This window comes from Haliotis cracherodii, unplaced genomic scaffold, assembly GCF_022045235.1.
Source record: "Haliotis cracherodii isolate W230 unplaced genomic scaffold, xgHalCrac1.p SCAF_8, whole genome shotgun sequence".
Taxonomy (NCBI): domain Eukaryota; kingdom Metazoa; phylum Mollusca; class Gastropoda; order Lepetellida; family Haliotidae; genus Haliotis; species Haliotis cracherodii.
This window is the reverse complement of record NW_027266341.1, coordinates 29580088-29607398: the sequence shown is the minus strand read 5'-3', so window position 1 is coordinate 29607398 and position 27311 is coordinate 29580088. Positions and strand designations below refer to the sequence as shown.

Below are 27311 nucleotides of genomic sequence, written 5' to 3'. Positions count from 1 at the left end.
GTAAGGAAAAAGAAAGGTAGAGGTAAGGAAAAAGAAACATAGAGGTAAGGAAAAAGAAATATAGAGGTAAGGAAAATGAAACGTAGAGGTAAGGAAAAAGAAACATAGAGGTAAGGATAAAGAAACATAGGCGTAAGGAAAAAGAAACATAGATGTAAGGAAAAAGAAACATAGATGTAAGGAAAAAGAAACATACATGTAAGGATAAAGAAACGTAGGGGTAAGGATGTAAGGGCATTCATCTACGCCATTGGGATACGATGACATGCATCAACCAAGTCAGCGAGTCTGACCACCCAATCCCGTTAGACGACTTTTCCAACAAGAATAGTTGCCTTTTACGGCAAGCATGGGTTGCTGACGACCTATTCTACCCCAGATCTTCACAGGTCCCCCTGGTGGTAGAGAATGCTAGTGTGCTGTACCTGCACTGTCTTGCCCACGTAGTAAGGGAACCACTGTTTGCCATCGGTGGAGGAGGATAGGGTGTAGGCTCTCACAAACTGGTCCTTGTCATCTCGCCCCTGAGTGGCCACGGCCGTCACCTCCACGACACGCCCCAGGTCGACCTGACGAGCAGCAAACAGCAGGGTATCAAATATCACACTTACCTAACTTAAAAATATCATCATTGTGGGATCCCAGTGAAGAACTGATCACCCGTAACTTACGGTGAGATGGAATAGGGTATAATGTCCAAGATTATTGCACTTCTATAGTGAATTGAATGTGTGTGTGCGTGCATGCGTGCGTGCGTGCGCATAAATGTCTGTATGCACGTTTATATATATGTGTATGTGTGCGCATGTGAATTAATGTTTATGTGGCTGCTTGTAATTGTCGGGGTTTATGCTGGTTTTATTGTGATAGCCCTCTGAGATGCCATGCCGAAGCTAAATCTGGATACTCCTCTTAGACACAGTATACTCTGAGCTGACCAGTCCCTGTTTTATCCCCTCAATGCTGAGCCCCAGGCAGGGTAGCAACAAATACCATTTTGATAACATCTTTTGTAATGATGCAGGCAGGGATCGAACCACAGTAGCTTATTGTTGTAGGAGTCAACTTACAATCTGGTTGATGGCGAGTCAGGTGTCTCGAGTTGCCATCATTCTCTATGGACTCCCATACAAACCAGTATGCACTACAAATTCCTTGACAGTAAGGGATTTTGGTTTCATGCAGTTTTAATCAGTATTTCAGTTACATCACAGAGTAAATCCACAATCAGGAACTGCACTCCCTTGGACAACTTGTCTCTCTGTGCCCCTAGTCTATATCCATCATTCTCCATGGACGCACAGACAAACCTGTATATACTGGTTCTTGTCATTGTACTCGGCCTCCCACGCCCCGATGTAGTCGCCCTGGGCTGGCTGGTTGAGGCGGGACCGCGGAGGACCATGTTCTGAGTTGAGGGAAGACGAAGCCGTTATCTGACTGTCATCGATCTTCTGTGGTCCACTGATGAGAGGAATCTCCCTACATGCTGAAACACAGTGTTTCTCCACTTACTGTTGAGATTCCAGTGAGTGAGTGAGTGAGTGAGTGAGTGAGTGAGTGAGTGAGAGTGTGAGTGAGTGAGTGAGTGAGGTTTTACGCCGTCTTTTAGCAATATTCCAGAAATATCATGGTGGGGGACATCACAAATAGGCTTCACACATTGTACCCATGTCGAAAATTGAACCCGGGTTTTCGGCGTGACGAGCGAACTCTTTAACCACTAGGCTACCCAACTGCCCCCATGAGATTCCAGAGTACAAGAGGCTAATCTTAGCACTATGGTTGTCTATGTTAAGGAATAGGTGTTAGGATAATCTTAAGGCTCAAATCACAGTTGCTTCTGAGCACCCAGCAGTGATTGGGTACCTGGTAGAATGACACGGTTATGTGACTGTTAACCTTCTAGCACCTCACGGGCAGCTTGGGTTGTATACTTCTCAGGGAGATGAGCACAGAACTTGAGAGCACACTGATATACATTAACAGGGGTAATGATAATATAGCGCAATATAAATCGCTTATTAATTTTATTCTTAGACCTGAATACTTGGTGAATTACAAACTCTCAGGCTGATATAGATAAAATCATAAACAAGAAACACTTTCTGAAATTGCAAAGAAAGTTACCGTATGGCCGTGTATAAGGCGAGGTTTTTTTTACCTAAAGTTAGGGGGCTTTCAAGGGGGGTCACCTTATACACTGGTTTGAAGAGTTTTGATGGTTTTTTTCCCCAACACAAAGACATTACTGTGAGCACGTAACACCAGAAATACCATGTCAACTGTACTGAAGTACGCAAATAATCATGTAATTACACTGTCTGGTTATAAAAAGTGTCCAGGTGTTCAAAGCGTTATAAAAAGGTATACGATGTAATTTTTTTCTGCTGAAGACAAAAACGTTCTTATTAAAAATGTAGGGATTGTGTATGCACTGGTGATGTGCTTCATTCCAATTCGGTTTATAGAGGAGGTATATAAATTAGCATCGATATTGAATGCTTTTATGGGGTGGTCACTTGATAGACGGCTTTATACGGTGTCAGATGTGTTCAACGGAATAAGAATGAAACTGTTTTCTTCTTAACACATGCATGTTTTTTACTTATGATAACATCCAACAATGGTGTGTCAAAAATGTGTCAAAAAAGCTTTTTAGGTTTTAAAGAAAAAGTTTTCTATCATAGTAATATGAAAATCTTGGACCAAAGTGAGTTTTTGCAGGAGTTGTAGTTATCTTGAATCAACTTGTATATTAAGTTTCATCCTAATTTTGTATCTTTTTAATATAGTTTTTATGTATCTTTAGAGTTCTTAAAGGGCCTTTATTGTCTCCCATATTCTAATTTTGACAACATTCCTCATGACCATGTGAAACTAATCGTTTTATATTGCAATTTCCTTACAAGGCCAAGCCAATCAGATTACATTTTTTAACGATTTACCTATCATTTTTTGGCCATATAAATTATTATTTAAATTATGAAACAGAAATAATAGTCTAGTAACAGTAGAAGCACAAATGTACTGTTAAAATAACATATTGCTTTTAATAGTTTTCTCCTGCTCTCTCCAATAAAGACCTGAAGAGATTTGTTTAGTTACAGGACAGCATGTTTCCATGAAAAAATGAACTCATAAAACAAGGCTGTGTATTATACACAAGAAAAAATAACATGAGGCTCATTCCATTAATAATGTATTTTACAATAAAATTAGATTTTTGTTGTATCTTATTTTGGTCCCTACTACCCCAGGAATTTTGGGAATGAAAGTATCAATTTTAAAAACAATTAATGAATCCAGGCTAAGTGTGAAAATCCATTATGAATTATAACATTGGGGAAGCTCTTTGGGAACTTACTGATTGGGCAGACAAAGAGGTCGACCCTGAGGGCTATTGCAGTATGGAAGTCGATGATGCTGATGCGCACATGTTGGGCTTGGAAGTGAGACTTCATGAAGTTCGTCACAGACACATTGTTGATGGTATTCCCTGTAAATATCTGCAACCAAACACACAGTGTGTAGAGAGTGTCGATAACAGTGATTATGCACAAGCCCAACACGAATGTACGTGAGGCAACATTGGTAATATTTGTTTGTTTGTTGTTTATCGCCTCTATCGTCATCGTTATATGACGGCAGTCTGTAAATAATTTATTCTGGACCAGATAATCCATTGATTGACATCATGAGCATCGATCCACACAATTGGGATATGATGACGAGTCTGACCACCTGATTGTTAGTCGCTTCTTATGACAAGCAAAGTCGCCTTTTACAGTAAGCATGGGTTGCTTAAGATCTATTCTACCCCGGATCTTCACAGGTCAGTTATATTTATAGTAAGTGAGTGAGTAAGGTTTTACGCTGCTTTTAGCAATATTCCAGCAATATCACTGCGGGGGACACCAGAAATGGGATTCACACATTGTACCCATGTCGGGAAACGAACCCGGGTCTTTGGCATGACGAGTGAATGATTTAACCACTAGGCTTCCCGACTGCCCCTAGTAATATTTCTAACACTGAATGGTTTTGTCAGTGCAGGGATGACTGCATGCTCAGCAAATACCATTGGATCCACATTGCTATCAGCAAAATTCCAGCTTTATGACGGCAGCAAGTACCTTATCAAGTCTGGATCAGACAATCTAGTGATTTATCGTATGAGCAACAACCTGGGATGCTGGGGTAAGACGACATGCCAAGTCACTGTGCCTGACACCCAATCCATCAAGACCTCTCTCTTGACAAGTATAGGTTGCTGGGAACCTATTTTAATCCAGGAACACCACTTGGGTCATCATGACCTTAGAATGGGACTGAATACAGCTGTTTGATATATTTCTATAGTTGCATGTCTAAATAAACATGATATTTCAGTCTTACATAATCTGTTCCATATGGTTCCTGATAGGTGAAGAATCGGTTCGTCCCATCTTCAATTCGGTAGATCACCTTGTACTTGGTGACCCACTCCAGGGCACGGGGATTGCCTTCCGTGGTGACCCCTCGTATGACCTTTACAGATCCAAGGTCAATCTCCAGCCAGTTTCCTGCGTCAGCTGATGTCGGCTTCCAGCAGGATGGGTAATAATGTACTCCGTTAGCATGCAGACGACAATCGTGTGGACTGTGTATAGCGTCAAGGACACTGGAGGCGGTGAAGCCGCCATCTTGGACAAACAGTGGCCCACTCACTCCATACTCCGCAAAACAATCCTCTGAAATTAGTGGAAATAATCTGGATATTGTGACTGAGCAAGTGAATTTGCAATCAGAAATCATCAATACATCACTATTACTGCACCCTCTAAATAATCAATTCTGAACGAAGCAAACCAACGGCTGATGGAATGAGTAAACATTTCCATGAAGTTTGGGGAATGATGACACACAAACACAGGTCACAAACATCAAGGTCTTGGACATATATCAGTACTTAGGTCCCTTTCCGCCCCAGACTCCCCACATGAGCAGGGGAACTTATTTTGCCCAGGTCCCCACATACACACAAGCAAGATGTCCTGAGGATTTATTCCGTATTGGAATCCTCACATGAACACAAGCAGGATGTCCTGACTATTTATTCTGTCCTGGAATCCCCACATAAACACAAGCAGGATGTCCTGACTATTTATTCTGTCCTGGAATCCTCACATGAACACAAGCAGGATGTCCTGACTATTTATTCTGTCCTGGAATCCCCACATGAACACAAGCAGGTTGTCCTGACTATTTATTCCATCCTGGAATCCCCACATGAACACAAGGAGGATGTCCTGACTATTTATTCCATCCTGGAATCCCCACATGAACACAAGGAGGATGTCCTGACTATTTATTCTGTCCTGGAATCCTCACATGAACACAAGCAGGATGTCCTGACTATTTATTCTGTCCTGGAATCCTCACATGAACACAAGCAGGATGTCCTGACTATTTATTCTGTCCTGGAATCCTCACATGAACACAAGCAGGATGTCCTGACTATTTATTCTGTCCTGGAATCCTCACATGAACACAAGCAGGATGTCCTGACTATTTATTCTGTCCTGGAATCCTCACATGAACACAAGCAGGATGTCCTGACTATTTATTCTGTCCTGCAATCCTCACATGAACACAAGCAGGATGTCCTGACTATTTATTCTGTCCTGGAATCCTCACATGAACACAAGCAGGATGTCCTGACTATTTATTCTGTCCTGGAATCCTCACATAAACACAAGCAGGATGTCCTGACTATTTATTCTGTCCTGGAATCCCCACATAAACACAAGCAGGATGTCCTGACTATTTATTCTGTCCTGGAATCCTCACATGAACACAAGCAGGATGTCCTGACTATTTATTCTGTCCTGGAATCCTCACATGAACACAAGCAGGATGTCCTGACTATTTATTCTGTCCTGGAATCCTCACATAAACACAAGCAGGATGTCCTGACTATTTATTCTGTCCTGGAATCCTCACATGAACACAAGCAGGATGTTCTGACTATTTATTCTGTCCTGGAATCCTCACATAAACACAAGCAGGATGTCCTGACTATTTATTCTGTCCTGGAATCCCCACATAAACACAAGCAGGATGTCCTGACTATTTATTCTGTCCTGGAATCCTCTCATGAACACAAGCAGGATGTCCTGACTATTTATTCTGTCCTGGAATCCCCACATAAACACAAGCAGGATGTCCTGACTATTTATTCTGTCCTGGAATTCCCACATAAACACAAGCAGGATGTCCTGACTATTTATTCTGTCCTGGAATCCTCACATGAACACAAGGAGGATGTCCTGACTATTTATTCTCTCCTGGAATCCTCACATAAACACAAGCAGGATCCCCTGACTATTTATTCTGTCCTGGAATCCTCACATGAACACAAGCAGGATGTCCTGACTATTTATTCTGTCCTGGAATCCTCACATGAACACAAGCAGGATCCCCTGACTATTTATTCTGTCCTGGAATCCCCACATGAACACAAGCAGGATCCCCTGACTATTTATTCTGTCCTGGAATCCTCACATAAACACAAGCAGGATGTCCTGACTATTTATTCTGTCCTGGAATCCTCACATGAACACAAGCAGGATGTCTTGACTATTTATTCTGTCCTGGAATCCCCACATAAACACAAGCAGGATGTCCTGACTATTTATTCTGTCCTGGAATCCTCACATGAACACAAGCAGGATGTCCTGACTATTTATTCTGTCCTGGAATCCTCACATAAACACAAGCAGGATGTCCTGACTATCTATTCTGTCCTGCAATCCTCACATAAACACAAGCAGGATGTCCTGACTATTTATTCTGTCCTGCAATCCTCACATGAACACAAGGAGGATGTCCTGACTATTTATTCTGTCCTGGAATCCTCACATAAACACAAGCAGGATGTCCTGACTATTTATTCTGTCCTGGAATCCTCACATGAACACAAGGAGGATGTCCTGACTATTTATTCTGTCCTGGTATCCTCACATGAACACAAGCAGGATGTCCTGACTATTTATTCTGTCGTGGAATCCCCACATAAACACAAGCAGGATGTCCTGACTATTTATTCTGTCCTGGAATCCCCACATAAACACAAGCAGGATGTCCTGACTATTTTTTCTGTCCTGAAATCCCCACATAAACACAAGCAGGATGTCATGACTATTTATTCTGTCCTGGAATCCTCACATAAACACAAGCAGGATGTCCTGACTATTTATTCTGTCCTGGAATCCCCACATGAACACAAGCAGGGTGTCCTGACTATTTTTTCTGTCCTGGAATCCTCACATGAACACAAGGAGGATGTTCTGACTATTTATTCTGTCCTGGAATCCCCACATAAACACAAGCAGGATGTCCTGACTATTTTTTCTGTCCTGAAATCCCCACATGAACACAAGCAGGATGTCCTGACTATTTATTCTGTCCTGGAATACCTAACGTTAGTTAAAAATAACCGTAGTTCTTTAAAAGCACTTATACAGCATATATACAGCAAATGGACAGGGAGAAAAAACAGTTTGTTATAACCTTCAGTTTGTTATAAGTATGTTCGTTATAAACGTAGTTTACCGTACCTTCAATACATCCGAGAATTTCCCATTTGAGAGATATTCCCTTGTTCCATGCTGTGGGCATCAGTTTGATGGACTTCGCTTCTATGGGGAAGTTGAGGAACATCTCCACCGTTGTGGTGCTGTCCATGCAGCCTGTGAACACCTGCAGTGTCGTAAACAAATGGATGTTCTTACAAAAACATGGATAGTCTTACACAAACATGGACAGTCTTACACAAACATGGACAGTCTTACACAAACATGGATGGTCTTACACAAACATGGATGGTCTTACACAAACATGGATAGTCTTACACAAACATGGACAGTCTTACACAAACATGGACAGTCTTACACAAACATGGATGGTCTTACACAAACATGGATAGTCTTACACAAACATGGACAGTCTTACACAAACATGGACGGTCTTACAAAAACATGGATAGTCTTACACAAACATGGATGGTCTTACACAAACATGGACAGTCTTACACAAACATGGACAGTCTTACACAAACATGGATGGTCTTACACAAACATGGATGGTCTTACACAAACATGGATAGTCTTACACAAACATGGACAGTCTTACACAAACATGGACAGTCTTACACAAACATGGATGGTCTTACACAAACATGGATAGTCTTACACAAACATGGACAGTCTTACACAAACATGGACGGTCTTACAAAAACATGGATAGTCTTACACAAACATGGATGGTCTTACAAAAACATGGATAGTCTTACACAAACATGGATGGTCTTACAAAAACATGGATAGTCTTACACAAACATGGATGGTCTTACAAAAACATGGATAGTCTTACACAAACATGGACAGTCTTACACAAACATGGATAATCATATACAAAAACAGGGATAGTCTTACACAAACATGGACAGTCTTACACAAACATGGACAGTCTTACAAAAACATGGATAGTCTTACACAAACATGGATAATTATATACAAACACATGGACAGTCTTACACAAACATGGATAATCATATACAAAAACAGGGATAGTCTTACACAAACATGGACGGTCTTACACAAACATGGATAGTCTTACAAAAACATGGATAATCATATACAAACACATGGACAGTCATACACAAACATGGATGGTCTTACACAAACATGGATAGTCTCACACAAACATGGATGGTCTTACACAAACATGGATAATCATATACAAACACATGGACGGTCTTACACAAACATGGATGGTCTTACACAAACATGGATAGTCTTACACAAACATGGATAATCATATACAAACACATGGACGGTCTTACACAAACATGGATGGTCTTACAAAAACATGGATAGTCTTACACAAACATGGATAATCATATACAAACACATGGACGGTCTTACACAAACATGGATGGTCTTACACAAACATGGATAATCATATACAAACACATGGACGGTCTTACACAAACATGGATGGTCTTACACAACCATGGATAGTCTTATAAAAACATGGATAATCATATACAAACACATGGACGGTTTTACACAAACATGGATAGTCTTACACAAACATGGATAATCATATACAAACACATGGACGGTCTTACACAAACATGGATGGTCTTACACAAACATGGACAGTCTTACACAAACATGGATAATCATATACAAACACATGGACGGTCTTACACAAACATGGATGGTCTTACACAAATATGGATAATCATATACAAACACATGGATGGTCTTACACAAACATGGATGGTCTTAAACAAACATGGATGGTCTTACACAAACATGGATAGTCTTACACAAACATGGATAATCATATACAAACACATGGACGGTCTTACACAAACATGGATGGTCTTACACAAACATTGATAGTCTTACACAAACATGGATGGTCTTACACAAACATGGATAATCATATACAAACACATGGACGGTCTTACACAAACATGGATGGTCTTACACAAACATGGATAGTCATTGTTTCAAAATCAATATTGCATCCTACACACATACAAATTTAAAATGTATGCAAAATGTTTGTCTGTTTGAATCATCAATAGAAATTCAGCTGTGGCTATCGTAGCAAGCATGTAAATGACCGTCAATGGCCATGAGACAGTTTATTTTCAAACAAGAATGATCTATCATTAGCTTTAACACTTGTTGATGCAGTGGTCACACTGATTGTCAGCCATCATCAGATTGCCAAGCTTACAACGTGAACTTAAAGGTGAAATGAGGTGATAGTGATTCAAGATTACTGCACTTATAGAGCGATGTGCATGCTTGTGTGTGTGTTGCTGCTTGTAACAGTGGGAGTTATGCTCGTTTCATAGTGCTAACTCCCTGAGACACCATGCCAGAGTTTAACTTGAGTGAGTGAAGAGTTAGGTTTAACACTGCTTTAAACAGTATTCCAGTCATATCATGGCATGCCAGCTAATGTGGGAGGAAAGCCTGAGGTGATGCAGGTCTCAGACGTTTACCACTTCGGTGAAACCCTCGGTCACGGGCATGGTTCTGACAAACCTTGAAACATAATTGGGGTGACCAGGGATTCGAACCCACAATCATATGTTTCTTGGGTGCCCAAGGACAGCGAATCCCGTCGCCTTAAACGACTGGGCCACCTGTGCCCCCAAGTTTAACATTGATACTCACTTAGACACAATAGACTGACTCTGAGCCAACCAGTCTTTTTTTTATCCCCTTATAGCTTTATGCGAAACAGGGTAACAAATATCGGTGGATCGAAACCAGTGACCTTCCACTCTCCGGGCTGACCAGTAGACCACGGTGGCGGTGTTGTTGCTTAAAGTAAGTACCTTATCGACTCCTGGTGGGTCTTGGTATGTGTACCAGGGGCTGAAGTAGTCATACTGATACAGGAGCTTGAACTTGGTGACCCACTCGCCGATGTCGCTGCGTCCAGCTATCTGAAGCCCTCGGGTGATGATGATGTTGTAGAAGGTGGCGGAGATCCACTGACCTTGAGCAGACATGGTTGCTGACCATCCACCTGGGAGGGAAACGTATGTTATAACATTTGAAGGACATTCTGACCTAGAGCAGACATTGATGCTGACCACCTACCTGGGAGGGGAAATAGGTCGTAACATTTGAAGGTCATTCTGACCGAGAGCAGACATGGATGCTGACCACCTACCTGGGAGGGGAAATAGGTCGTAACATTTTAAGGTAATTCTGACCGAGAGCAGACATGGATGCTGACCACCTACCTGGGAGGGGAATGTATGTCACAACATATGAAGGACATTCTGACCTAGAGCAGACATGGATGCTGACCATCTACCTGGGAGGGGAACATGTTATAACATTTAAATGACATTCAGACCTTGAGCAGTGATGGCTGCTGACCATCTATTGGGAAAGGAAAATAGTCATAACATTCAAAGGACATTCTAAAACTGTTGGTGGCAAGATCAAAGGCAAAAAAACATGTTTTCTAAATTAAATTGAACACATACTTCAGGAATACCTTTGGCCTTCGTGAAGAGCTTTAGCATTGCATGTACGTTACTAAACATATTCCTGTTGCAAAATTTGTTTGTTACAGTTAGCAATATTCCAGCTACATAACAGTGGTCTGTGAGTCACCAAGTCTGGACAGACAATCCAGTGATTGATATCATGAGCAACATCCCATGCCGTCAGGGTATGATTACACACGATCAACCAAGTCAACAAGCCTTACCACCTGATTAACTAAGTTGCCTCTTATTATGACAAGCATAGGCTGCTTAGGACCGATTTGATTTGGAATCTCATGGACTGCTGTGTTGCAAAGTGTTTCTAATATGTCAATTACCAAATGACCATACCACTACCACTAATATTTATATCCAGTGCAGGGACCCATTTACTGGGGACCCATTTACTGGGAGCCAATTCTAACCCAGAATCCCAATGGGGACTTTTTTATTGTAATGTTGAAAACATTATTAAAGACAAATATAAAGAATGATGTACAGTACAATTTTTTAACTTGATTCACAGATAAGTGTGGTGGGATAGTCTAGTGGTTAAAGCAAGTGCTTATCACACTTTGTTCTCCACATGGGGACAATGTGTGAAACCAATTCCTATGTCAACCCATCCTAGTGGCCAGAATAAGGCTCAAAGCCCGCTCACTCACTCACCCACCTACTTCATACATACACATAGGTACATCCATCATGGTTTATCACGTTTCACTGGTTGCAGACCTTGCAGCTGTTGAAATTCCTTATTAAAAGAGTAGATCAGGGGACTAGTGAACACTTTTTTTCACTAGTCTTCAGAGTTTACAGTTCGTCCTGAATGAACAAGACAAAAATGTTTACCATGTTTACATTCTGTTTGAATTTGTAGCAAACATGAAACGTGGAGTCATGGTGCAGAATCCTAGCAATCAAATGCTAATGGTCAATAAGGGCTACCAGTATTGGATTGTTACTTGTCCTCAACATAATTTAGTCTTGGGCTAGCCAAAAGCAGCCTTGTACACACACACTCGTCCTTGTACCTGTGTTTCCTGGGATGAGTCTTGATGCCTCTGGTCCATGGTTGGGGTCTCTGGCTGACTGGACCTGAAGCGCCCCCTGCCCAGCAGGAAGACTGTAGTTTCCCGAGATCATAGGCTCAGCCCGGCAAAGATCTGGAGAAGCGAGAAGGAGTGGGTGAGTGAGTATGGTTTATGCCACTTTTTAGCAATATTCCTGCAATATCAATCACAGAAATGGGTTTCTCCCATTGTACCCCATCTTCACAAGGCAAGGGAGTTAACTGACTATGAAAGTCCAGATTTAACCCTTGCCGAACTAGGCTGGAATTATGGAGTTATATTTTGGCTGGACTAACAAGTCTATGCATAGTCCTATTAAAATCACAGACAAAATTGACATCTAGTACAGAACTGCCGTGCAGATTTCGGTTGATTACAGGATTTGAAAAGCAGGTGTACCACGAACTTGCCATCAACAGATATTTCCCAAATCTTTTCATACTTTTAATAAAGGTGCACTACTCGAAGAAAGACCTGTTTTATCACAATAGAGATTTTGATTATTGATCAGATTGTCTTGACTGGGCGCCGCCATTTTGTTTGAAGCAAATGAAGTGTAATGAGAGGTGGAATCTGATTGGTCAAAAGGAGGGACATAGATGGGACAGAACCCGGAATAGCCACTGGTGGCTACCCCACTGCCCAGCAGAAAAGGAACCTCACTGCTTTCACAAGTAAAGAATAATAGTTACGCTCAACAAGTATATAGACTAATAGTGCCACATCAATGTAGTTCACCTGAATATGAGATGACAGATGATAACAGATGCTGTCAGTATTATTCAAGACCCGTGAAGATCCGGGGTAGTATAGGTCTTCAGCAACCCATGCTTGCCGTAAAAGGGAACTATATGCTTGTTGTAAGAGGCGATTAACGGGGTGGTGTGGTCAGGTTCACTAACTTGGTTGATGCATGTCATCGTATCCCAATTGCGTGAATCAATGCTTATGATGTCAATCACTGGATTGTCTGGTGCAGACACGATTAATTACAGACCGCTGTCATATAGCTGGAATATTGCTGAGTGTGGTGTTAAACAACAAACAAACAAAGTATTATTCAAATGTATTTTGCATAAACACTGTCCACAAAAGTATCAACAAATATTTAACAAGTAACTTAATTTCCACAATGTTTCTAAATTTGCAAGAATGAATGCACTGTTGTACATCGTTGTTGTAGTGACCTACCATTGAATTTTTTGGAGGCTGGCATTTTGTATCAAGATTAGCTATTACTTCAGCTACAGCTACAAAACCAGATAATTTTTTATTAAAAGCTGTGAGTCCTTATTTTCATTTAAGAAAAACACTTTGCAACAATGTTATTTCTGTAGCAGTCAAATCATTAACAAATGGGTCTGTGGGTATCCTAGTGATCAAAGCGTTTGTTGTCATGCTGAACGGGCTCGGTTTGATTCCCATGTGTGCAATGTGTGAATCACAGGTTTGGTGCTCCCTCTATGATTGTTGGACTATTACAGAAGGCTTGGTTAGAATAAGAGCATCACCTTTCCCCACTGGAGTGGTCTGAGTTACAGGTGCAGATATGGTAGATTCTGGTGACGCTGCAACAGAAGATACACCGTATCAGAAACATGCACAACATGACAACCAGACTTGTGTGGGATTGAACATTTAATCCAGACTTCTGAAATGTTAGCAGGAATTGTGTCCCTTGCTGTCATAAGGACACTCAAAATGAAAGACAATATTTATTTTAAAAATTAGCTAATATCAATTCCGTATCAGGTATCGATAATTTAGGGAGACTTAAATATCTGGAACTGCTTCTGGTTCTGATATTCAACATCAATTCTGCAGCAAATATCAATCAAAAATCACAAATTAGAGTCAAACATTTCCAAACACTCAAATTCAAAGACAATATTTATTTAAAATGATTAAATATCAATTCAGTATCCAGTATCAGTAATTTGAACTAAATGAAAGAAAGCTAATTTGATAATACTCATAACCTATTCTTCTTAAATCATGTTTTAAAATAAATGTCACCAGTAGCATTGAATAACAAATATAAGGAATGTAATAGTCACTACATTTCTTAGTACACTGGTATATTAACAACATCCAATAATACATGACAACCCATTGATGAGAACTGCTTACTGGGTGTGGGAAACATTGACCTGGGCTACAGAGGGTCAGTCACAAGGTAAATTGTCAACTATCCTACAATTTGGGTGAAGTATTTAGAGCGAAGAAAATCTCAATTAGACAGATTTTACTTGACGATTAATTAACGTAATAAATTTTAGACTGTAATTTTGGTCTGGTGTTGACAGAGATCAGAGAGTCCAGCGTAAGAGACTCCACTATATGTCTGTAATATGCACTGAGGTACATAACAAAGGAAGGACTCAGCTCGGTCAGATCAGTCTTAGCAAGATTGATCCAATTCATCCACAAATTATCATTTTATCTATTTACTCAAATCTATTTAATTCTAGCAGTAAAGAATAACCATTATCATTCAAACAGGCTTCCACAATGGATATCGCTTGGGTGAAATCAAGTGACATCTCACAGGAGATGCTGCTGCAATGAACTGCTTTGCCCACCATTGTGACCAACGACAGAAAATACCCGGTACCTACCGAAAGAGATTAATTTGTTATAAAATGCATAATGGAAATGAAAATTACGTGAATGGATCACTGAAAATCAGTGATGACACCCAGTTTTTGCTAAAATGTTGAGCATGTCCTGCCCTACTGGAAGAATGTGAAACTCTCACCTAAAATTACAATGAGAGAGTATTGAAACTATCCAGTCCTAAACCATCAATGGAGTTGGCCTACCTGATTTCTCACAGATATAGTTGTTGAGTGCTGAGCACTTCTTGTCATTCCACTGGTAGCTCCAGTTAGGGACCATCTGAGAGCAGTCCTCCTCTCCCATTGAGTTGGGCTCACCTGCAGATCATTCAAGATACCAATAATCAACAACAGCAAAAACAAAATAGAAATTGATGAAGCAATGTGAATACAATGTGAAAAACAAATTAACACAATTCATGAACGTTTCTAACAGCAGCAGGCTCTCAGTTGTGACCCCAGTGGTGCAACTTGAATCAAATCATAAAATTTCTTTCTTCACCTGTACAGGTCATACTTCATTCATGGCCTACATTTCTCTGTTGTTTAACACCGCACTCAACCATATTCCAGCTACATGAGGTGGTCTGTAAATAATTGCATCGGGACCAGGCTAGCCACTGACATCATGAGCAATTGGGATACAATGACATGCAACAACCAAGTCAGCGAGCCTGATGACCTGGTGATCTAGGGAGACTTATAGCATCTCGAAATGCTTCTGGGGCTGATATTCAACCTGAAGTCTGCACCAAATATCAATAAAAGTTCCCAAATAAGAGTCAAACATTTCCCAATTCATGCTGTTATATTACTAATGTGATGGTTTCAGGGTTGTGACTTGTATTTCACTGATAACAGGACCAGTATCAAAGAAGAGGATTTAATACTTAGTTTAACATTATTGCATTGAATGCAATGCTAAAATTCAATGTTAAATACTTCTGAATTTCGGAAAACAAGAGCTTTTTACATGATCCGAATTTTGAACAAAATAACGGTTTTCCCAATCTGCCTTTCATGGAGACTCAGTTTGGAATCCAAGATAAACCCTGGGTTTCTGTCTTCAAGTGTGAGGATGAAGAATGACATCCGTGATGCATACCTGGGTACCAGTTGACATATCTGAACGGCGCCTGGTTGCTCCACTCCCACCCCCCCTCTCTGTTCTTGTCATTGGCACCGATCCAGAACCACTCTTGGACAGCGGCATACTCACCAGAGGACAAGACGGCTGCAAAAACAAACATGACGTAACCATGGTAACTGTAGGATGGGATTACCCTGTCAGGTAAGGGGAACTTAAAATATTCAGTGAGTGAGAGAAACAATTGTTGTTTTATGTCACAGCAGTACAACCTATAATCAATCTCATTAAAATCAGATCTTAGTTCTCCCTACCGCTAAACAAAGATCTGAGGACATCCCATTACGGGTCACGTCAGACCGACCTTGCGCGAACTTTGACCGACCAATGGAATGACCAATCAGAAGGCAGCTTTCTAGTGCTTTACGGCACTAATTTCAAATTGGCGACTACGCTTCGAAACATATTTTGACAAATTCTTGATTACAAATTTGAAACCCAAATAAAAGAACATTCTGGAATGTCTAATAGATAGGCTAGATTGTATGGATTCAGTCGTTAAACCCGTAACTATCGTTCGGAATAAAGTTTTCGAAGTTGCATGATAAGAAATCACATTCCGACCGTCACTTTCATAATCTGGTAAGCAATGCTCTGATTGGTCGGATGAAAGGTCGTTTGTTTAGCGGTAGCGAAAACTAAGGTCTGATTTTAATGAGATTGACCTATAATCGTTGTAATCGTCAGCCAGACTACACGCTTAGTTGTCTCTTGCATTGTGAGAGCAGAAGATTGGTGCAAGTATACAATTCACATAGGACCAACCTGAACATATTTATCAAAACCTAAATATACTCTTCATAAAAGGAAACGCAATACAGATATTTTTGGCCATAAAAGCAAAATCAGTGGGCCAAGAGGTGCAAAATGAAGCAGTTTAATGTGTTCTAGTGTAAATCATAAATTTCCTGGATCAAAATGATCACAACAAGGACATGTAAACCATTAGTCGGGAAACATGTATGGGTTTTAAATGTAGCGCCCAGCACCATCACAAGGCTATGGGATCAGTTTCAACAGCATGGGACAACACGTGATCGGCCATGGTCGGGACGACCAAGAGTAACCACCCCTGCCCAAGATCGCTACATCAGACTGCGCCACCTACATGAAAGAACGACCAGTCACCTCAAGCACATCCCAAATACCCCGACTGCGCAGAATCTCTGACCAGACCATATGAAACCGTTCAAGAGCAGCAGATCTACGAGCAAGATGTCCTGTTCGACACGTCATATTGAGTTGACAACGACTGTATTGTTGTCGTCAACACGTTGGAGAGATGTCTGGTTCAGCGTTGAATCAAGGTTTCTCCTCCGTCGAGGGGATGGAAGAGCACAGGTCTACCGATCTCTGAGAGAATGTAATGCCAGAAACTGCATACAGGAAGTGGACAGGTTTGGTGGGGGTAGCATTATGATGTGGGCGGATATCTCTCATCATGGTAGGACAGGTTTGGTCCATATCCAGGGCAATCTTATGGCTTAACGGTACATTTTCCTACCACACGTCCTCCCAATTGCAGCCAATGGCAGCGGTGTATTCCAGCAGGACAACGCTCTACCGCATACAGCATGGATCACAAGAGCTTGAACGTTGATGTTCTCCCCTGCCCCTCCAGATACCCGGACTGGAACCCGAAAGGGACCCTGTGGGATTAATTTGATGGAAGGCTACGCAGACGTCAACACCATCCCCAGACGTTGCAGCAGTTGGCTTTTGTGTTGCAGGCCGAGTGGGCTACTATTCCCCAGGATGTGATTCGCATACTCATCTCTTCCATGAGCAGGAGATGTCAGGCTGCTATTGATTCCAATGAGGGACATACGCGTTATTGATGGTAGCTGACCTTCACCTTGGACTTTTCCTATGTACCGATAACTGAGATGACTACAATCACCAAGTGTTCTCTCCACAAGTGTTTGGCTCCACTTCTTGTACGGCCAACTTCCTCGTACATATAGAGAATCTCACCCGAGTGTCTTTTGATATCAAATATATCAACATGAGTTGATAAAAGTGGAAAAATCCGAGGCTTGCCGAGGATTTTTGCCACTTTTATCAACGAGTGTTGATATATTTGATATCAAAAGACACGAGGGTGAGATTTTATTTATCATCCAACATCATTCTTTCAACTTTTTCAATTTGTAGACAGTAATTAGCAGTGTCTTCAGTGTAAAAAGTACTGCAAACAGCTTCAGTAGCAGAGCCATTAGTGATGTCATTTGATTGTGACGTCATGGTAACCAGTGATGTCACAATGGTCTGCAAAGCATTGTGATGTAATTTCATTGCAGCGATATCTACAGTGTAGATATCGCTTGATCTCATCCAAGCGATATCTCCTGTGGGAGCCAGTTTTGGATGATAACTGTATTTTCCTGCCCCACACAAATCTGGCTTTGCGTTTCTTTTTTTTGAAGAGTTTATTATATGTCAATAGTGATGGGCCTATTATGAACAAAGATAGCCCTCATACAGAATAAAAAGAAGAATGACCATCGTCAAGTGATGTTTAATAAATAGATTGGGTAGTTTATTTTCAAACAAAGGAGTTGTGGTCATTGGGGACTGCTGAACCCTTGACTATCCACAAGGGACAAGTATGGGTTGCTTTTTACCTATTATTCTTGGGAGACAAGCATTTAGAGCTGTTCCCCTAGAATCCTCATAGAGAACATGCATTGAGGTCTGAGGACCTGTTCTACCCTGGTATCCTCATAGATAACATGCATTGAGGTCTGAGGACCTGTTCTACCCTGGAATCTCCATAGGAAACGTGTATTGAGGTCTGAGGACCTGTTCTATCCTGGTGTCCTCATAGATAACATGCATTGAGGTCTGAGGATCTGTTCTACTCTGGTGTCCTCATAGAGAACATGCATTGAGGTCTAAGGACCTGTTCTACCCTGGAATCTCTATATGAAACTTGCATTGAGGTCTGAGGACCTGTTCTACCCTGGAATCTCTATATGAAACTTGTATTGAGGTCAGAGGACCTGTTCTACCCAGGTGTCCTCATACATAACATGCATTGAGGTCTGAGGACCTGTTTTCTCTGGACTCCCATAGACAACTTGCATTGAGGTCTGAGGACCTGTTTTCTCTGGACTCCCATAGAAAACTTGCATTGAGGTCTGAGGACCTGTTCTACCCTGGAATCCCCATGACTTACACCTGAAGCAGGGTTTACCTTGCAGAAAGGTTTGTTCCTTTGGCCCATCTATGCTGACCAGGTCAGACCCCCGTCTGAGGCAGTCGGCCCTGGCGTCCACCCAGTTCTTGGTAGCCCCGACTATCACCTGGTAACAGGAGCTGTCCATGCCACTGATGATCCAGTTGGGTCCACATCGGTAGGACCAGGGCACTGAAACATAACTGTCTCTGCTGAAATATAACACTGCATTCAGCATTATTTCAGCTGTACCACACCGACCTGTACACATTCTAGTCCAGACCAGCTTCAGGGTTCCAGATAAGCTGCGTATTCAACATACAAACAACATGATATTACCCAATTAATTTTGATTTGCTTGCGTACAAATACACATTTGTTTTCTTTTCTTCTATTGGCATTTCTTTACAAATCTTTATTTACTGATAGAAAGTATGCATCACATACATACATGAACTCAACTAGAGTGAAAAATGCAAAAGGCAGAATTTCTCGCTTATCATGAATTAATAAAAAGCACATTGCTATTTTGAGTTATGCAACTACTGTGACATGTTACTTTGAAGCAGGACATTTGGGTAATACTGCTCTCAGAAATCCACGTGCAGCCTGTCTTGTTATTGGCCGGGTATAAGGGATTTATTTTCCCACTGAAAAACTTAATTCACCCCAAAGCCGGATATATAGTATCAAGACCACGTGGACCAGTCTCATCATTCTGACATTGAGGTATGATAATGCTCCAAACACAGCACCATGCTTTAAATCAGGACAATTTCATTTATTGTCTGTTTATACCTTGACAAATATGGTGGTTTTGGAGGAGGAATTGTTGTGATAAAGATCAATCTTTAAAATACAATATTTGCTCAAAGTGGGCCACAGTTACCTGTGTTTGCTGCGGCTGGACTTGCTGTGGCACCCACTGAAAGAGAACAATCATGAATGTCAATCATGAATGTCAATCATGAACATCAAATCATGAATGTCAATCATGAACATCAAATCATGAATGTCAATCATGAACATCAAATCATGAATGTCAATCATGAACATCAACCTTTAAGTTAAGGTAGCAGTTCCTGCTGTGAATCATCTAGAGTACATTCCATTTTCTGAACTCTACGAAAGTGAATGTTCTATTCTTCATGCCTACTTACTTATTCCAATTTCTTTTTCTACTTAGGTGAATATTCTTTTTATAATTTCTACTTAGTCAAGATCTACTAAGGTGAATATTCTTTTTTTAATTTCTACTTAGTCAAGATCTACTAAGGTGAATATTCTATTTTTAATTTCTACTTAGTGAATATTCTATTGTGTTTCACTTGACTTTCAAAGACTTAAATATTCCATTCTTGTTTCTAAGTGAAAATGCTGCTCTTTGTTTCTATTTAAGTGAACATTCCATGCATTGTTTCTATTTAAGTGAACATTCCATGGTTTGTCTCTATTTAAGTGAACATTCCATGCTTTGTTTCTATTTAAGTGAACATTCCATGCTTTATTTCTATTTAAGTGAACATTCCATGCTTTGTTTCTATTTGAGTGAACATTCCATGCTTTGTTTCTATTTAAGTGAACATTTCATGCTTTGTTTCTATTTAAGTGAACATTCCATGCTTTGTTTCTAAGTGAAAATTCTGTTCAATCCTTTTAGCATTGGAATTATTCCCCACTCACTCAACTTCACCCAGACTTGTAATTAACCTCATTCTTAACAATTAGAAATGCAGCGTACTCAGTCACTGAAACCTACAACAGACAGGTATGGTGCTGATAGGCCATGGGCAATGCAGAACCTTGGCATGGGTTAGGAACGTAACACTGCACAACCATCAAGACCTCCACTCATTAGATACACAGCATGGCATGGTTCCAGCCAATGAGCTGATTGGTAAATCCAATCATTTCTGACTACATATAGACCAACCATTTTTGCGACCGGGTTCCGTCTTAGCGCAAGTGGGCATACCTAAAACAATTACCAACTCATTCACATTGTTCACATATATTTCCCCATATATTATATATATTTCAGATGCAATTTAAAGCACATCTGGACATGCAGCATTATACAATATGATTGAACACATTTAACTGTGTCTTGAGTATATTTTTAGATGCAAGACATATGTAGAATAAAATATTGTTTCTGAGGGATTCTTTGACGAAGAACTTGAAATCATATGCGCATTCTGATTGGTTTGTCGTATTTTCGCACATAACATACATCGATAAGGGGACAAGTCTTGCAGGTTACGGAAAGGGCGAATGGTGACGAATGATAGACCAACCTAATTGCAGAGATGATTCCAGCATACATGGAAGGTTCTGAATTATGGGATGGATGACCTTACTAATTGGTCAAGGTTGGTAACAGGTGAAAATAAATATATTTCAGTCACATGGTACTTAAGGTCTGGAAGCCTTAAGGTAGTGCTCAATGATGACCTCTAACAAAGTGACTCACTTGCAGGGCTCCGGCAGATGAAGTTGTGTTGTTGTTTGCACCAGTTGTCTCGCCAGCTGCCGGGGAAGGAGGCTCGGATGTACTGGGCGTCGACACACTCCTGGCCCACCTGGTCGTGAGAGTTGGGCTCTCCCGGAGCGAAGTTGTTGAATGTCAGCTGGAAGCAAACCTCAGCTATTAGGGAAAACACATCTGTTGGTTGGTGTTGTTTTCTTGCTATAAAGATTGACTGGATGAATATTCAATTCAATGAGAGGTAGCCAATAAATTCAATGTGTCTCAGCCTGTGATTATCTTCCCGAGACAAGAGAGTTAACTGACTATAAAAGTCCAGTTTCCACCCTTGCTGAACTAGGCTGGTATTATGGAGTTACGTTTTGGCTGGACTAACAAGTCTATGCATTGTCCAATCAAAATCGCGTAACGAAATCGAAATCCAGTTTGTAAACTTTCGTGCAGATTTCGGTCGATTGCAAGATTTGCAGAGCACGTGAACCGCCAACTCGTTGCCAACAGATATTTTCCAAATCTTTTCATGTTTTTAATCAAGGTGCTCACGTGATTTGATGCACTTCAAGATGTAAGACCCCTTTTATCACAGCATAAATCTTGATTATCGATCAGATCGTCCTGACTCGGCCCCACTATTTTGTTTGAAGCAAATGCAAGTGATACGAGAGGTGGAATCTGATTGGTCCTTAGGAGAGGCTTAGAAAGGACATAACTCGTAATAACCACTGGTGGCGCTACGATTGAGCCCAGGAATTCCAGCCTAGTTCGGCAAGGGTGGAAGCTGGACTTTTAAAGTCACTTAACTCTCTTGCCCCGGGAAGATGCCTTTGATTTGCAGACTTTGGAACAGGTTTCTGCAGACACAAACTGTTAATAACTTGCTCTGTATAGACGCATGTCATGCATAGTATACATCAACCTGAACTGTTCAGCATGAGCATATTTTTAATCAAACATCATTAAATATATTTTCTTTACTTTATCTAAATTTATTGCAAGCTTATCTGTTTGCATTTTTTAATTCCAAGAAAATGTCAAATTAATGTCCAATCCCCTCTGACAACATTTTTCACATCATGTTTGCCAAATGGACCAAGTAACTCTGTAAACATCTTCTCTATTTCCAGGCTCGCCATGGTAAAACCAGCTTACCGGTGTATTGTCCACCCAGGCTCGCCATGGTAAAACCAGCTTACCGGTGTATTGTCCACCCAGGCTCGCCATGCTAAAACCAGCTTACCGGTGTATTGTCCACCCAGGCTCGCCATGGTAAAACCAGCTTACCGGTGTATTGTCCACCCAGGCTCGCCATGCTAAAACCAGCTTACCGGTGTATTGTCCACCCAGGCTCGCCATGGTAAAACCAGCTTACCAGTGTATTGTCCACCCAGGCTCGCCATGGTAAAACTAGCTTAACAGTGTATTGTCCACCCAGGCTCGCCATGGTAAAACCAGCTTACCGGTGTATTGTCCACCCAGATGAAGTCATGGTTGGTGGTCTGTCGATCCCGTTTTAGTCCTATCCATGCATTACCCTGTTGTAGCATTTTTTCTGGAATATCCATATGCACATAATGAGTGTCAACAACAAGAGCTTGGTTTGATAGGGGCCCTTAAGGGTCTACGGCAAAGGCATAATCATAGAAAGAGGAAATCTTGTACAGATCACCAAGGAAGTTATCAGAATCATGACGATCTTTGATTTTGGTTTGTTTTGGTTTGATTTGTTGTTTAATGCCACACTCAGCAATATTCCAGCTATATGATGGCGGTCTGTAAATAATCGAGCCTGGACCAGACAATCCTGTGATTGACATCATGAGCACCGATCCACGCAATTGTGATATGATGACATGCATCAACCATGTCAGCTAGCCTGACCACCCCATCCCGTTAGTCACCTCTTACGACAAGCATAGTGGCCTTTTACGGCAAGCATTGGTTACTGAAGATCTACTCTACCCCGGATCTTCACGGGTTTGACGATCTTTCATATGTAAACCCCTGAGATTCTGTGTATTTGTCCTGCCTATGAGGAGAGACTGCTCTAGGGTGTCCCGAGATCCTCTATACTTGTCCTACTTGTGAGAAAAGACTGCTCTAAGGGTTCAAGAGATCCTCTATAATTGTCCTACCTATGAGAAAAGGCTGCTCTAAGGGTTCACGAGATCCTCCGTATTTGTCCTACCTATGAGAAAAGACTGCTCTAAGGGGTCCCGAGATCCTCTATACTTGTCCTACCTGTGAGAAAAGACTGCTCTAAGGCGTTCCGAGATCCTCCGTATTTGTCCTACCTATGAGAAAAGGCTGCTCTAAGTGTTCAAGAGATTCTCTGTATTTGTCCTACCTATGAGAAAAGACTGCTCTAAGGGGTTCCCGAGATCCTCCGTATTTGTCCTACCTATGTGAAAAGACTGCTCTAAGGGTTCACGAGATCCTCCGTATTTGTCTTACCTATGAGAAAAGACCGCTCTAAGGGGTCACGAGATCCTCCGTATTTGTCCTACCTATGAGAAAAGACTGCTCTAAGGGGTCCCGAGATCCACTATACTTGTCCTACTTGTGAGAAAATACTGCTCTAAGGCGTTCCGAGATCCTCCGTATTTGTCCTACCTATGAGAAAAGGCTGCTCTAAGGGTTCACAGACCGCCTCCGTGGTGTAGTGGTAGAGCATCCGCCCGGAGAGCGGAAGGTCCGGGGTTCGATCCCCGACCGCGTCATACCAAAAGACGTTAAAAGATGGTACTTATTGTGACCCTGTCTGGCTCTCGGCATTACGGGGCTAAAGCAAGGACTGGTCGGCTCGGAGTCAGTATACTGTGTCTGAGTGGGGTATTCATGTTAAACTGCGACATGGTATCTCAATGAGCTAGCACTATAAATCGGCATCAGTCCGGACTAGTACAAGCAGCCACACAAACACACACACGTACATGCACGTCGCTATATATGTGCAATAATCTTGGACGCAACGTTAAACCCCATTTCACCTCACCTAAGGGTTCACGAGATTCTCTGTATTTGTCCTACCTATGAGAAAAGACTGCTCTATGGGGTCCCGAATTGTGGTGAGGGAACCACCATTGATTTGACAGAAATTCTGTGCCATGGTCCAGTTGAGGTTGGACCCGAGGAAGTAGCAGTCCTGACGGAACAACACCCACTTATACGGGCAGGTCACGTTGTTGGCTGCAACACAGGGGAACAACATGTATGTCTGCTCACTTAGGCCTTCCTGTCAAGTGTTTCAAACATCTCTCTTCGACCAGGGCCCCTTTAACAAGGTGATCTTAGTGCTAAGATGATCGTAACTCTTATACTTTAAGTTCGGGTTACGAGGTTGATAAACCGGTTCCATAAATCCAATGTTGTGCTACATCAACAATGATAAAGGGGTGTGAAATTAATATTAGGCTTAAAAAATAAAGCAATTGTTCTCAGGCAATGGCTTTTGAACATTTTTGGGGGGTTCTTCAAACTAGTATGTAACCAAATAAACAGTTGTGTAACCAATTTCACAGTTTTGTACAATCAACCTGGGAAGGAGCCTCCCTACATAGATGTATTCCATGATGAATAAATACTGCAATGCAGTATTTGATTTGGAGTTGGACTTGGAATATATCAGGATATTTTTTGTTTTTTTAAGAAATGGAAATAAAATTGAAACATGTGGCGGACCTTATGATGATGCGGGGTTGGGGGGTGGGTCTGAGAACCAAGACTTGGGAAATCATAAACGATGATAAATCAGTCATTTGCTGTTTTTCAATGTTCAGTTCATCAGAACTTGTTCACACTCAACAAAATTAGCACAAATACTTCAGCATTTAATAATGTTTACGTAAAAACACAAGCCTCAACATTTTCTCCAAGTACTATGTACTAAACACTACTTCTAAGGCATCAAAACTATCTCAGGGTTGAGATAGGCGATAAAATTGTTTGTTTTCAGTTATGAAAAATTGTGTTAGATCAGTAGGTCATTTGGACCTTCTAATCAATCCGTTGTCTAGTGGTAAAGTGTCTGCCCGGAGAGCGGAAGGTCCGGGGTTCGATCCTCGCCTCCGTGGTCTAGTGGTAGAGCGTCCGCCCAGAGAGCAGAAGGTCCGGGTTTCGATCCCCGGCCGCATCATACCAAAAGAAGTTAAAAGATGGTACTTGTTGTTACCCTGTCTGGCGCTCGGCATTAAGGGGCTAAAACAAGGACTGGTCGGCTCGGAATCAGTATACTGTGTCTGTTAAACTGCGGCATGGTATCTCAGTGAGCTAGCACTATAAATCGGCATCTGTCCAAACTAGTACAAGCAGCCACACAAACACACACAAGTACATGCACATCGCTATTTAAGTGCAATAATCTTGGATGCGACATTCAACCCCATTTCACCTCACCTCACCTCACCTATTAACTTCCTATGACCTTTCTATGGATCGTGATCTACATACCTGTTTCTGTATGGTTGACATACTTCTGTGAGATGGGCATTTCACACAGGTAGGACTTGCTGGCATAACAGTAGCCATTGGACCATGTTGCCTGTCCATCTGAAAGTATATCTCACGATCATGGCAATATCAATCCTTTTAAAAAACAAATACAGTTAAAAAAAATGTTCCCTGGTGTTGGCATGTGGTGCTTACAGCGCACAGTTTCACTGAAACAGATGCTTAAACCTGTGGTGTCTTCTACAAAGGCAAGTGACTTTGGGAGAAATTGAATCACCAAGCAGTGATGGGTACCCGGGAGGATACGATAGTTATGAAAATATGTTGTATACTCCCCAGGGAGATGAGAATGCAAACAGACTGGTCCATTGACAAGGACACATTCCAGAAAGCAATCTTAGCACTAAGCAACTCCAAAACTTCAACATAAACTTTGCCAGTTGTAAATCCTTGTATATATATTGTATATATATATAAAGATTCTGTAATCCAACTAACACAATATTATAGGCCTATGAATGATTTGTGGAACAGGAAACAGGATGATAATAGTTAGCGTGGGAAACATAATAATATGAATATGCATTATCATAATACTTATCAACACTAAGACTAATAATATGCTTACGATTTGCGACAAATCCACAGTCAGTTCGTCCCGGGATTGGTTTGGGGAAGTATTTGTACCAGTGGGTGTAGGTGGTGGAGATATTGAGAGAGAGGCCGTCCTCCCACGTGTAGTTTCCGTCCTGGAGTCGATCTGGAGACACAAGACAAGCATTGCCTTGTAAGAAACTCAAAAACAAGTCAAAAATAGACATAACAAACTCAAAGAGAACCTCAAAGGTCACCTGAGCAAAAACTATCATTGCTAAATTTGATGCATAGTACAATTTGTTTCATCCAACGACAGTGGGCTCTGCCTAAACTGCCATCATGTTGTACCAGAAACAAATGTCAGTTTAGGCAGGGAAGGCCAATCATCAATGAGAGACTGCCACTATTTATCCACACTTAGCTATGTACCGATACCAGCAGAAATATCTGAAAACAGTTCTTTAAAATAATTGTATTTTGTTTTCTTCAAAAGAACCAAATTTTTGTCAGTCTCAACTTTAAACAACATTAAACAACTTTAAACATATGAAAATTACCTAATTTAATTTTTTTTAACATCAGGTTCAATGCAGTGGACATTCATGGTTGACAAATCCAATGACATCATCTCTGAAGTAACTTAAATTAGTTAGATCTACATGGCATTCACTCAAAGTTACAATTTCTTTT

General features: G+C 41.2%; 1 protein-coding gene across 1 annotated transcript in view; it reads right to left on the bottom strand.

The window, feature by feature from the left end:
• Nucleotides 1-27311, bottom strand: part of LOC139450647 (lymphocyte antigen 75-like) — a 111176-nt gene that overhangs the window by 54185 nt on the left and 29680 nt on the right. The window contains exons 10-26 of the mRNA XM_071232442.1: nt 26653-26784; nt 26025-26123; nt 24606-24764; nt 23036-23127; nt 21564-21720; nt 19980-20015; nt 19109-19282; nt 15871-15999; nt 14970-15083; nt 13659-13715; nt 12109-12240; nt 10409-10602; nt 7602-7743; nt 4399-4733; nt 3368-3509; nt 1311-1489; nt 426-569 (exon numbers count right to left, since the gene is read on the bottom strand). Of these exons, the coding sequence (XP_071088543.1) occupies nt 426-569; nt 1311-1489; nt 3368-3509; nt 4399-4733; nt 7602-7743; nt 10409-10602; nt 12109-12240; nt 13659-13715; nt 14970-15083; nt 15871-15999; nt 19109-19282; nt 19980-20015; nt 21564-21720; nt 23036-23127; nt 24606-24764; nt 26025-26123; nt 26653-26784 (2417 nt within the window). The remainder of the gene's footprint in view (nt 1-425; nt 570-1310; nt 1490-3367; nt 3510-4398; nt 4734-7601; nt 7744-10408; nt 10603-12108; nt 12241-13658; nt 13716-14969; nt 15084-15870; nt 16000-19108; nt 19283-19979; nt 20016-21563; nt 21721-23035; nt 23128-24605; nt 24765-26024; nt 26124-26652; nt 26785-27311) is intronic.